Source organism: Dendroctonus ponderosae, unplaced genomic scaffold, assembly GCF_020466585.1.
Source record: "Dendroctonus ponderosae isolate FM_Combo_2020 unplaced genomic scaffold, Dpon_F_20191213v2 Dpon_F_20191213_11, whole genome shotgun sequence".
Lineage (NCBI taxonomy): Eukaryota > Metazoa > Arthropoda > Insecta > Coleoptera > Curculionidae > Dendroctonus > Dendroctonus ponderosae.
The window spans coordinates 3,152,166-3,166,308 of NW_026017213.1; the positions used below are offsets into that span (position 1 = coordinate 3,152,166).

At 37.5% G+C, this 14,143-nt stretch overlaps 1 protein-coding gene across 1 annotated transcript in view; it reads right to left on the reverse strand.

Moving 5' to 3' along the window:
- LOC109542401 (protein mahjong) overlaps nt 1-4,822 on the reverse strand; it is a gene marked incomplete in the record, with an annotated part of 13,603 nt that extends 8,781 nt beyond the window's left edge. Inside the window, 7 exon segments of the mRNA XM_019911619.2 lie at nt 28-590; nt 3,268-3,330; nt 3,390-3,451; nt 3,508-3,805; nt 3,867-4,004; nt 4,057-4,207; nt 4,276-4,822. Coding sequence (XP_019767178.2) covers nt 28-590; nt 3,268-3,330; nt 3,390-3,451; nt 3,508-3,805; nt 3,867-4,004; nt 4,057-4,207; nt 4,276-4,385 — 1,385 coding nt within the window.
- Between the last annotated feature and the right edge of the window lie 9,321 nt (nt 4,823-14,143).

Genomic DNA, 14,143 nt, shown 5'->3' on the forward strand with positions numbered 1-14,143 from the left:
TGAATTGAATACATTCATCACCCATACCTCACTAGACTGTTGACGATTTCTTTGGGTAGAACACACACCCGTTCCATGGCTTCCTCGCAATACCCCAAGTAGTAGAGGCAGATGGACACCCCAGTGGCAGCGATAGAAGGTTTCGGCACGTCAAGCAAAGCTTGCAGGCCGTTGCGTTGCAGGAACTCGATGGAGAACTTCTTGTGGCACAATAGAGCTGCTAAATATTTGAGCGCCTCGAACGCTAAACGGGCTTCTTTGGTCGCTCGCACGTTCACGTAAGTGAGGATCAGATCCAGCGCGGTGTTCTCGTGAAAGGCATGGCTTAGGAACTCCTGGTATTCCCCGATGGGTGTGAGGTAGCGCAGGATGAGGATCTGGCGCGTGGCCAGTGTTGGTGGAAACATTTGCACGGTGCCTATCATGAAAGTCTCCAGTTCCGCCCAGGAAGAGTTACTCGATTCGGCGGCAAAAACGGTAGAAATTCGGCGGGCAATTGGGCTTGAAGCTGGTGAGCTCGCGATTGGGCGCACGGGGGACTCGTTATCCAAGCGCTGGCGCTTTCTCCAGTGAATATCTGTATCTGATACCTGAATAAAAAAAGATCCACATGGAACTTTGAATAGAGCAACCGACATCTAGTCTATCCCTAGCTATTGGGCAGTGACCTCAGTATTTGAGACTCCGTATTGAAATTGTCCTCATGGCGAGACTGGTTTTTGAACGTTTCTTCTCGGCAATTTGAAAAGATTAATTTTTGTTCAACCCGATCTTATTGTCAGATATACTTTCCTGACTGTGTTTCAGTCATTTATTGTCTCTATTTATCAATTAAAATATGTCCAAGACTTTCAAATATTTTATTTGATTCTGTCCGTTCCCAAAATTAAATTCTCTTCTCCTCACCTGTATAAATTTTTATATAATAATAATAATAGAACCCAGGAATTAATTTTGAATTGGAATTGAAACACAGTCAGAAAAGTATATATAATAAAGGATAATGCTTGGGAGTATGGCATGGCGGATCCTGTGGAGGAGGTTGTTTTAAGGAAAATATATGGAAAACTGAAGGCAAGACTGGCAAGAGAAAAGAACCGGAAAAACTTTTTGACCAGATGCAAGAACCGCAGTCACACCAAAATTTATACAGGTGAGAAGAAGGGAACTTAATTTTGGGAACGGACAGAATCAAATAAAATATTTGAAAGTCTTGGACGTATTTTAATTGATAAATAGAGACAAGAAATGACTGAAACCCAGGAATTAATTTTGAATTGTTATTGTTAGAGCACGGTTTAACAGTAATACATATAATAAATAAATCGTGAAACACTAAACACAATTTATAAAAAGGGGGGATTCGTTTACTGCAAATTGAGAAACGCCCGAACACGAAGCAGACAAATGCAGGATACATAAGCAATCGCCACATATTTCCGAAAAGAAAAAAACACCAATACCTAATCTCTCAATCAATGATGTTATTTAACATTCATAAATCATCCGATAATGCCTCGGTTTTTACATTTACTCTGAAGAAAGTACGAAAAAGGGAGCGAATGAAGTCTGCTCATTTTTGGATCACCTCCATCTCGCCGAAAAGGTTTGGGAACTTCTATGTTTTTTGCGACTCATGTGTTGGACGGAACAAAAAATTTACAACATTTCTGTACGTTCACCATTTAGTTACGGAAAGAACCCGACTTGATATCGCGAAAATAGAATTTTCTATCAGGGGACATTCCTATATGGAGTGCGATAAAAATAGGAGTTGGACCCAGAAGACTGGGTTCAAAAAATCCACGAAACTACTGTGAGAGACTGGGGTGGTTTTGGAAGCCTCTCCATCATAAAATGCCCCTTTTATTACGGCCTGTTAGAGAAATGGAACCGCAGAACATCCAAGAATGAAACGGTACTGCGACAGTTAAAATGGAAATTTAGTCGCCTCCATCGCTTCTAATCCGAACTTCAGTCATTCGAGAACCTCCATTACGAGAAACTGAATTTGAACACCTACCAAGAGCTTGTTTTGCCAAGTTTTAATGTTCAGGAAACTTTTAAACAAATGTCAAGTAATTTTTTTATAATTTTATTTGTAAAGTTCCCATAACGGGAAAAAAGCACCAGGACCTACAGAAGCTTAAAAAAATTGTGATTGTGAAACTGTACACTTTTACGACAACCTACCGGTTCTACCACCAAGAAAAAACTTGCCAAACGTGTAGAAAGAACGAGACCCAGATTGTTTGACTAAATAAAGTAAAAACCTGTTGAATTTCTAGTTTGTTATTTCCCTAGAAGAAAAACTGGGCGTCTCTAGCGGATCGGTTTGCGCGTAAGAACAATCCTTTCTTTTAAACATCAGCTGGCATTTTAAGTTTTTGTACTCTAATTAAAGTAAAAATACTAATCAAACACCAAAATTGCAAATTTCTTCTTAAGAAACGGTTTCGGTGGTGCGATCGGCGATTGCGACTCGGCGCTGCGTTTGGCCAGTCGCAATCGCAGCGTGTATTGGGTGATAAAAGTCGTAACAGATCAGTTCAAAAGATCAATTCGCGAGGTACATTTGCGAAAACCCTGTTTAAAAGAGTGACGATGTTGAAATTTTAACCCTTATTTTGCTAGAAGAGGAGGAAAATGAGTACAATTCCTTTAAAAAAAAAAATCCTAATTCGATTTAGTTACGCTATTTTTCCATTCATAGGGCTATTTTCTCTCTATCCATTTTCTTTTACTGCAAACATTTTATAATTTTCATCTTCGTAATCATAAATCGATGGGTGTTTTCGGACGTCTTTAATGAAATTGTCATCCTCATTCGCTAAACGAGTCATTTGGTACGTCGATCAGTTGAATCGCATCAGCTGCGACTCTCGGAACGCACGACCGAAACCGTTTACGTGTAAAGTACATTAAAGGAGTCTCTTCTATATCGTACTAACCTGGAAAATGCAAAGCGAGTGAGAAAAATGTGCTTAAAAACGGAAACATGTTTGTAACGAAAATGACTTTACGCGTTTTTTCGCGATGTATGGATCGATTGCAATGACTTGGAGACAAATTCTCAAACACTGTCTAAACTCGCCAATAAATAGCAATTTAAAAGGCGACTCGGACCGCGCTGTGACCCCCTGATGGTACTCTTGAAATTTCTGTGAAACGACATCAAATTTCCGACTCTTTCCGTGGAACAGTAATAGAAAAATGACCATTATTGCGTCACTGCCAATAAGCTTGGGTCAACCTATATGCTATTACCTGGGGGCTCATAAAATGGTGGTCATTATTCCGCTTGCGTTTGATTGCACTTTCCTCTATGGGCTAAAATAAAAAACACATTGGCATTGCACTAAAAACCAACGAGGACTTTCCCATCTTACCTCAGCCAAGGGACTGGGACTTTCCTGCGTAATTTCGCCGGTATCCTGCAGCAATCCGTTATCTGAAAACCGAATATTAAGCAAAGTTTCCCCAGTAAACCCACCAAATGCAACTAACCCAAGATGGAGTTCAGTTTAATAATGCCATCGCCGCGATAGGGCGGCGATTTCATGGAAGAAAGGTGAGCAAACGGCCTGGAGAAAATGGCAGCATTGTTGATGAACTCCGAGGAATTTTTCAGTCTCTTCAATCTCTGCAACAACAAGGGCACTAGATGGCTGTTTTCTTCACGGAACTTGGCAGCAATTTCGGGAATGTCCATTGCAGCTGCCAAAGCGCCAGTTGCGTAGCTTTGGAGCGGCTCAATAGATTTAGTTGTCCACTTGATTAGTCGGTGAATCAGAGTCTCCATGTCCTAAAAAGTGTGCGAGGTTGATTATTTCCAGTTCTCCATCTGCTTGGGCTTGAGAACATACTTGGAAAACGATGGAAGTTTCCAGGCCTGGCATAAGATCCAGCAGCAATCTGCAGGCGGCAATATTCAGCTGGTCAATGTCCCTATCAGTAATGCTATTTCTGCTGTAGTAAGTGTCTTTCAGGTATTCGTTTAACAGCTGAAAGAGTATATCTTTAGTTGAGCAATATTGAAGACTAGGAGCTACACACTTTGCACATGAAATTGTCCTTCCGGAACAGCAATTTCAGGATTTGTCCGAGCTTGCAGTCGGGATCAGTGCGAGATGGGTGTCGTTCGTCGAAAGGGTCCGGGTCCATTTTCAAGTAGTTTTCCGTCTCCACTTCGATTATTTCAGCCAGTCTGAAAACATATGGGATAATCTTATTGCATCATATTGCAAAACAAACTAAAGGGGCCCTTGAACTTACCTAGTAAGGGTTGGCGCAGGATCATAATTAGGCTGCAGGTGTTCTTCCTCCCAGCTTCTGGTCAAGTTGGTGATCTCATTAATGATAGTGGCCGTACTGTTATCACCCATTATCGGTGGAAATAATTAACAAATTCTTAACAAAAATGCTCGCATGAGGCTGATACACATAACCTAACTTGGCTAAATGGGTTTCAGGAAAACACCAAACTATTCAGCCAGTTATTTCACTCTTATCTGTAAGTAAACACTAAAAATGACCAATTTTCCCTGGAACAATGGGGCGTTAAGACACGGTATCTAAAGGGTTTTCTCACATATATTTTGCCACTTGAACCGTTGACATGTGTCAATCAGTAGGCTAGGTTGATTTTGAGGTTATTTGAGGAATTCTGTTCTTTTTGTGAAGAAACAGGAGTAACTAGAAATGTTCATTGCGAAATTCCAAAGTTTTTGAAACCCTGGGGCATTTGTAAAAATCTCCTCCATAGATATATAAAGGCAAGGTTTGTGCTCTCCTCTAGTATACAATCTATGTAAAAACACGTGCTCTACAATAACGCTAGAGTTTTATCGCCTACTCCCGATCACAGACCACAGAGGGCGCTGGACTGGACACGCAGCGTTAAATGTCCTCCCGAATTCAACAGCTTAGGCGCTCTCTGGCGGTTGAATCGCAAACTACACTTACGAGTATCATTCGGCTTACTATCTTGATCCTTGATGACATCATTAATTAATAGTTTTCCAATTGAGACGGAAATTTAATGTTATTACCGCGTTTATATATTTTATCACCTTGTTACAATTCGCCGACTGAAGAAAAAATATTTAAATTATTGATTTGATTTTTTGGCGAATGTGGTTTGTGTGAATTTTTTCCAAGCTATCATTTAAATTTATATGTTTCAATCAATCTCGTGAGGGCAAAAACAACAGTTCTTGCTGGGTATTTTAGGGGTTATTTGTTGTTTCCTTGGAGGCAAAAGCAAAGAATTTGGATCTCGGCTCATGATCTGATTCATACATCTTTATTGTGGGCGCAACATCCAAGTGTAAAGTCGATGGCCTTGAATAACTGCCGCAATTTATTGACCAATAAATCCTAAAATAGACATTATTCTGGAATATTTAGATCCATTATCTAGTCAATAGACTGACTGAAACCACTTGAACATGAACTCGGCTCGTCGAAATTACATATAGCATGGAAAGTACACGGCAACACTTAAGCCCCATATTGAGGCGCGTACATACATGGCCGAATTAAAAGCCCCAACTGCTTCGTTAGTTTGAAAACATGCACTCAAGAGATTGCGGCAACATATAATCGCTGCAAAGTAGAACAACCTTTTCGCTACTGCTCGAGGCGCAACTAGACAAAATTAGGTATATTTGTCGTGGAAATATTTTGGGGCCAAATGTGCTCACCTCGCATAGGGGCTGTATAGAGCGAGTGTTTCATGAAAGCTTTTTTCGGCTAACTGAGATATGTGCATTACATTTTAATGAAAATTAATATCGCACGCTTCTTTAGGTAGCATTTTTTCAAAGTAAAATTACTTGAGAAAAGCTGTTTTTTGAAAAAGAAATAATACAATGGAAGTTTGCACTGTGACAAGTTTTTTTTTGTTTCCCTGCTATGTTTTCCTCAGGCGCATTTTGTAGCTATTTATGTTAGTTTTGTTTAATTTGGGTATTCATTTTTTATTGGATGGATATTTGGATCTTTTCAAAAAGTGCAGGCAAAATTCTGGCTATTTAAATGTCGACGTATGAAGTAAATCTCATCAATGTCCATTTTGGACCTAATATTGAAAATTTCTTGGAATTTTCAAAATTTACAAAAAAATATCTAAAATGTCAATTTTAATTCTGCAAAGCATAAGATTCAATTTTCGCAAAAAGTCGGTAAAAAAATTGATAAATAACAGATTTACAAGACCTTTTCATAACGGGTCTGTGTATGATACACACGTTACTTTATACAAAAAATGAGACGTTTCTTGCCTTTGACGCCAGAATAGGCTCATTTGGTGGCACGGAATCGCTAACGATACTCTTGAACAACGTTTTGGGTAAATTTGAGCCAATTTGCAGACGATTTGGCGGACTTAAACCTAAAGAGGCCAGAAGTTTCAGAACTCTTAAAGGCTTGTTCAAGATTTTTCTAGATTTCTTCATAATTCATTCAAATATATATTTTTTAGACCAAATGCAATTTAGATGTTGTGCAGCCAGGAACTTCCGTAAACCGTTTTTTTTCAAAATAGATAATTTTAATAAATTTTTCAAAATAGATTCAAAAAAAATAATTTTTTTTATAAAATGTCTAGAAAGATTGGCAGAGTGATTTGAAAAATTCGCAATTTTTTTTTTATTTTGGACCTAAAATTGAAATTTTTTTGTGGTTTTTAAAATTTCAGAAAAATAATTTGAAATGTCAATTTTCGTGTTGCAAAGCCCAAAGGAGTATATTGATCCAAACAATTCAAAACTTTGAATAAATAATGCCATCAAATTATTTTCATAACTGGTCTGTGTGATACACACGTTATTTTATATGCTGCTAGAAGAAAAATGTCTTGCTTTTGAGGTCAAAATAGGCTCATGTGGAGGCAGGAAAACACTAGAGATGCTCTTGAAAAATGAGTAAATTTCAGCCAATTTGGAGGCGATCTGGAGGTTTTATTCAGCTTTAAAATTTTAGACCCTTTAAAAACCTGTTCCAAGGTTCAATAATGTATTTAAATAATTTTTTTTTGACCAAATGAAACTTGGACGTTGAGCAGCTTGTCCATATGACTCAAGCAAAGGAAATTGGGAAAAATCAAGTTAAATTTTTTGTAGAAACATTTTTTCGGGCTCAACCTCAGGAAATTGCTATATCAAATCAAATCAAATCAAATCAATTTTTGAGGTTATAACCTAGACCTTTCTTTGATTTTTAAAAGTGTAAAAGAGTCAATTTTCCAGAAAAAAGTTAGAAATTTTACCAAATAACGGATTTACACGCTCCTTTTCACCACTGGCTTGTGTATGATACACACTTTACTTTACGTGTTTTTTTAAAAATTTTCAATATAGCGGAAAATACAACCGATTCGACTTTCCGAGCACGCCACTGCATAGACGAGCTAAAATCTGTAAAAAATGATAATGCAGCTTTCTGCTACAATGAAAGAAAAACGAGTTATGACTGGTGAAACAAGATTTTTTGAATTTTTCAAATTGTGCGAAAATTCATATCGAATATCAACTAACTTATGAACTATAACTCTTGAAAAGCCCAAAAAGGTTGGTTTTGCCAGAACAGTCAACAACTTGACCAAAAAGCGGGGTTTCCGGCAACTTTTCATAATTGGTCTGTGTATGACACACACGTTTCTTTACATGGCATTAAATTGAAAATTTATGGCTTTCGATTTCATAATAGGCTCATTTATCATGGAATACCGAAAGTTGTTCACGAATAATGTTTTAGGTAAATTTGGGTCAATTTGAACGCTATTTGGCTGTTTGTTTTACTTTAAAGTTTGAGCCCAACTATTTTCTACTCTTTTTTGACTCTCTCTTTTTCTTCTGATTTTTTTCATTGATTTTATTAGGTGACGAGCGCTAGCAGTTTCTGTGAGTTTTTACAAGTTATCATTTCAATTCAACGATAGATTTTATAATTGTGTGCGTGTTATTTTCGGGTACCTAAAACTAGATTTTTACCCCCACTGAAATCTAGCACGAGTTCCCCATTATTTTAGCCTGTTTTTTCCATAATTTGGCTGCTCCACCATATTGATTACCATCACGATAATAACACACTCCATCGCTAACAGTTGACGTCAAAAACTGCAGAATTGGGGCAAATGAACAACGAATTTTTGCGCGCGTTGAGGTTTTGTGCAACAATTTTCTTCAATCTTGGCTGAAATCGGTATTTTTACCAGAAATGTTACTAAGAAAAAGTGTTAAGAAACGGATAATCTTCGGGTAATTTTTCATTAGCAAAAGCCAAAAGGGGAAGACCTATAGGTTTAGCTAAAATAGTCTATTTCGACAATTGCAAACGTGCGTTGGACTGCAGCCGGAGAGTGTTTTTAAGTAGTTTGAACGGAATACAAATGCGAAACAATGTAGTTTTTAATTAATGGCAACGGTCCTAAACGTTCCAGGACATTAGCATCTCCCCCGCTGATTTATTCGCAGCTCGAAGTTAAATCCCACTTTCGATTTCGCTGGGAAAACTGCTGCCTAATCTGTTCCAGCGACTGAAGAAGACAAATTACACTTGGCAATTTTATTCTCCCAGGCCGCTAATTTAGTAACTAGTTGCGCCTGGAACATTTTGTCCGACCTGGCAAACTTTAAATTTAAAAGATATGGGGCGCGCTCGGGAAGTTGGCCGCGATTTTCTCGCTCGCCCCATGATTGATCTACGCTTTGATGGAGATATTGCGCCTCTATTGCAATAAAACTGTGCACAATGCGTGTACAGAGGCAAACATGTATTGTAATTAACGAGAACGTGGCCGTCCTACGTGTTCCCGAGCGGGTTATCTCGACCAGGCCTCGGGGGCGCAGCCCGGCGTCAGATTAATAAAATAAACACCTATTCTATCATATCATCCGGGCAAATCGTAACACGCACATATAATGGCCAATGTGGGCAATATTAATGTTAATAGGCTTTGGGCAACGTGCGATGTTGGCATACAGGGTGATTCTGCTCAATATTAAATGGGGGACAAGGTTTTACATGCACTTTAGCTCGCATTTTTTTGCTTTGAGACCACATAAAACGCAGTCCATGTGAAAATGTGCATTTATCTCCTCCACATTGGGTCCAGATGCGTGTGACTATCGAAGAAAATTTCTGCCCAGAACATTATTGATCCCATAAAACTTTCCATTTGGTGAATTAAGACTTACTTTTCTGAGCAGTGGTGCAATCGCTGATCTTCTACTGTTCAATCCTCTCTCTTAAAGTACTTTCCTGACGGTTCGTGCAGAAATTATTGTATTACGAGCCACAAACTGTGCCTCCTGTGATTTCTCGCAACTGCAGACTTCTTGCCCTTCGGACCTACAGTAACTTCCCAGTTCTTTGAACAGGCCGGCTAATTGTTGACTGCTTCATGTGGTGTTAAGTTGTGCAAAATAAACGATATTATTTTTCGGCCAGGATTTTCGAAGAGATGTCAACATTGTTGCCCAGCTGCAGCTGGGCTTATAACTGCAATTTCAATTTAACGTGCGTTTGGAACGACTTGCAGGAAGTTTTATGAATGCGCCATATTTGGACGGGAAGATAACAAGTTGAGCCTGGAAGAAAAGCTGGTGATTTTCAGGTTTCGACCCAATCAGTGCGGGATCGGGGGGCCTAAAGGCAAAAAGGCCCCGATCGAAAGGGATTCCAGGATTTTAACAGGCGCAAAAGCCAAAGGTCATTTATCTTCTTCAGTGCTGAAATTGTTTGAGCACGATTACCGAAGTTGGTTGGCGAAAAATTAAATAGCCGATAAACCTCAGTCGATTGCCGGCACGCTAATCGCTCAGAAATGCTCCGGTCGGGCCAACTAGAAAGTTCGAACACTCCACCTCGCCATACGTAAATTCTCATTATTCTGAGCGCCACGTGCTGAGCAGGCGGAGCAATGGAAATTAAAATTTAATACCAATAATTATTAATAGTTATATTAAAGTGCGCTGGAAGCTATTAATAAGTTTTAGAAAAGGTGAACGAATGCATTTTTCAGTCATCAGTTAAAAATGCATAAGGGAAAATTGCAAATTACATTGAACGAATTGGACAGCCAAATCGTCTTCAAATTGTTCCAAAATTTACCTAAAACATTATTCGCGAGCGTCTTAAGGTAGTCCATACCAAATAAGCCTATTATGAAATCGAAAGCGAGAAAATGTAAAGCCATGTAAAGAAATGTGTGTCATATGCAGATGAATTATGAAAAGTTTGCGAAAACACCTGACTTTTTTGGGAAAATTGTTGACTTTTCGGAAAAAGTTGGCTTTAGCAGGATTTTCAAAACAAACATTGATATTTGAAGTAAATTTTCGGAAAATTTGAGAATTTCCAAAAATCTAGCAAAATGGCGAATTGTAATTTTTTTATAGATTTCTAGCTCGTCGATATAGAGTTTTATTAGAATTCAAACCCCATAAACAACATTGCTGAAAAAATATGCAAAGTAGCGTGTGTGTCATACACAGACCAGTTATGAAAAGGTGCTTGTAAACTGGTTGTTTACTCAATTTTTTCAAAATGAAAATTGATTTGAAACTTACAAAATTAAATCATTTGTGATGATTCCATCCAATTTTTAAAATTTCAAAAAAATTTCAATTTAGTGTCCAAAATGGAAAAATGTATTGCCTGTTTTTTAAAATCTCTCTGCTGATATTATTTCCGTAAATGCCGTTTGACTCGAAAAAATCCCCTAAATATTCTGCATCTCAACATCCAAGTTTCATTTGGTCTAATAAAAATTATTTAAATCAACTATGGAAAAACTAGAGAAGCCATGAGCAGGCCTATGAAATGAAATGAAAAAGTTCAATAAAACCGTCAAATCGGCTCGAAATTGACTTAAATTTACCCAAAACGTTGTTCAAGAGCTTCTTTAGCGATTCCCTGTCACGAAATGACCTATTCTGACCTTAGAAGCAAGAAATTTCTTCTAAACATAGTTATACCGCAAAATTATAGCAAGTCGAAGTTGAACGCAAAAAAATTTTTGGATGAAAAATCGAACTTTGATTTCTCCGAAATTTTTTGAACGAAATGAACCATGAAATAAACTAGAGAAACCTTGAACAGGCTTTTCAGGGTTTTGAATTTTTAAAGTACAATAAAATCGGCTTTAAATGGGTTCAGAATTACTCTGTTTTGGGCCGTTCAAGAGCATTTTCACCGATTCTGTGCACCAAATGAGCCTATTCTGATCTCAAAGGCAACAAATTTATTAATTTCGCGTGCAAAGTAAAGTGTGTATCATATACACACTAGTTATGAAAATGTTTTTGTAAATCCATTATTTAACAAAATCATGATTTAAAAAAAAAATTAAAAAATTTACTATTTTAGACTTAGCAAAGGAGAATTAAAATTTCATAAAATTTTATCTCTGTAATAATCAATCTGATCGCCTGCTGTTTGACTTTCTAAACATTTTATAAATAATAACTTTTATAAATGAGCCTTAAATCCTAAGCTTTGGAGGTAAAAATTCTGGACGAAAAATTCAACTGATTTTCCCATTTTTTTGCGGGAAAGTTTCAAGTGTACGAGCTGGGCAACATCCCAGTTTCACTTAGTCTAAAAAATGTATTTGAATGAACTATGGAAGAAACGAGACAAACCTTGCACAGGGCTTTAAGGGGTCTGAAATTTTAAAGTTCAATTAAACCGCCAGATCGTTTCCAAATTCCAATTTTTTAAAGCATTTTCAGCGATTCCTTGCCTCCAAATGAGCCCATTTGAACTTCAAAGCAAGCAGATTCTCATTTAACAGCGCATAAAGCAACGTGTGTATCATACACGCATCAGGTATGAAAATATTTTGAAAAATCCGTTATTTATTCAAATATTTGACTTTTTTTGGCAAAATTGACTCTATGCGGCTCTTCAAATCAAAATTGACATTTAAGAACATTTTTCCAAAATTTATACACTTAAAAAAGTTGGAATTTTACACGCAAAATAAAAAATTGCTTTGTAGGTTGCTTATCTTGCACTTTAGCAAAGAAGCGAATTGCAAGTTTTACATGGATTTTCCGCTTTTCTATGCAGTGCTGTGCTCGGAAACTTTCTGCTTCGTTTATTTTCCGAGATATTGTGTTTTTTATATCATTTTGAAGGCAAATGCAGCCCAAAAAAATTCTGTAAATTCCGCCCAACTTTCTTCGACTTGGGGAGAATTCAAAATCGAAAAATTCAGCTTTTAGAAGTCATTTATAAAAATTGTTTAAAAATCAAAGTGCCTCGGATATCGGCTGAAATTTTTTACAACAGATGAAACTAAATAATTTAATAAGGAAACGTACAAAATATTTTCTCCACAGGAATAGATATTTTAAATTCCTGCGTCACCAAAATAGGAAAATATGAGCAACAATGAGCCACATAATTTTTATGAGTTTAGTACTCTGCAAATAATAGAAAATAAGTTGTATTTTATATCGGGTTTAAGGTACAAAATAACAATTAATGTTAAAATAGGAAATATGTACAAAACTTGTTGTGTCCCATTGGAACAGTGCGACACTATCGCAGATGAGCGATTTTAATAATATTTTTTTTTGTGTTAATAAACTTAATTGAAAAAACAAGACCAGTTGCATGAAAAAATCTACTTTATCTTCAAACTAAATTTAAGTTAAAAAAATAATAACAGTTTTGCTGCGCCACAGTTAACAGGATTTTGGAACATCATCTTGATGTTTATTTTGGATATAGTGACAAAATCAGGAACTGGTGGAAGATAAAATGTTCTTCCACTTTTTTGTTTGTTCATAAAAAAGTCAGTTCAAATTCGATTTCGTCGGAATTTGTTAACAATAATTTTTCTGAGTAATGAAAGGTTTTTCCTTTCATGTTTTTCAGACGAAGCATCAGAATGCCATTCAGTTTCCTCTTCGTTCTCATAGTTTTTGTAAAGTTTTTGTTGCTTTTCCTGCGGTTCTGATCAGGTGTTATTTTTCCGAATTTTTAAACGCATCGCAAGCAACTTCATCCGATTAACATTCCCAATTTTGAGCCAATTTCGTACCATCAGTTCGCCGAAAATAAATCAGAAAAAGTCCCAAAAGAGAATCGACTCATTTGAATAGCCATCGTTTCGAAACAACTTTCATATCAGGTTTAAATAATGGCGTAAATAAGGAAAACAAGGTAAACATTTGCCAACTCTGTTTAAGCCGAGCGATGTGGGGCTGTTGGCGGGATTTATATGCGGATGTGTAACAATTTACAGACAAATATTTACAGTTTCCGGTTTCAGTTGATCTTGGCGGGGAAAATGAGCGTCGCTTCAAAGACAATCGAGGCTTGGGGCGCCCTCAAGGATGTCAAAATCAGTAATGAGCCGCATTACTAGGCCAAAGATTTCGAATACATAAATGTATTCCATGCACGTTGCAATAGTGGGGCGAAAAACGCCCCATAACTTTCCAGGAGTGGAGCGAATAAGTTTGGAGACTGGCGGGAGTTGGGGAAGTTTTCCAAAGTCCAATTCGCCGCTCCACTGCACAGTATCGGACTTTTAATAAGCAGTGACTGCATCTAGGTGGAACCCGTTTTGACAAAAAGCTGGAAAATTTGCCGCCTTAATAATGCACAGCATATTTACGAGCCCAGTTGACAAACACAACTAAAAGGTGCCTACAATGTAAATTAGCGTTTTAAATTCCCATTAGCCGACACTACTTGGGTGCATGGAGGTTTTAGTGGGTCGTAAACTGTGCGCGCACGACGTCCTCATACAAAATATCCCATTTTTCGCCACTAAACTTTTTATGTGCTCTTGCGAGATAAAACTTAAGAAATTTATCATGTCAACGGTGTTATTTCGCGCCGAAGTGAACAAAGGAGCGACTTTTTATAGGCATCCATCGATTGGGTGTGACACCGTTACATCATACTAAACGGCTCAAATTTTTACAAACCCGCGAAAACTTGTTTTACAAGATTTTGATTGGGAAAATTGTGTCTACTTGGTTTTAAGTTGCTTTAGGAAAACAGAAACACACTGGAACGTACAGTGGCCAGTCCATTGGTACCGCGGGGGAATTTAATTAAAAAAAACCCTCAGGATAGCGGGGCGGAAAAAACGGCAATTAGTTGTGCCAGCTACCTA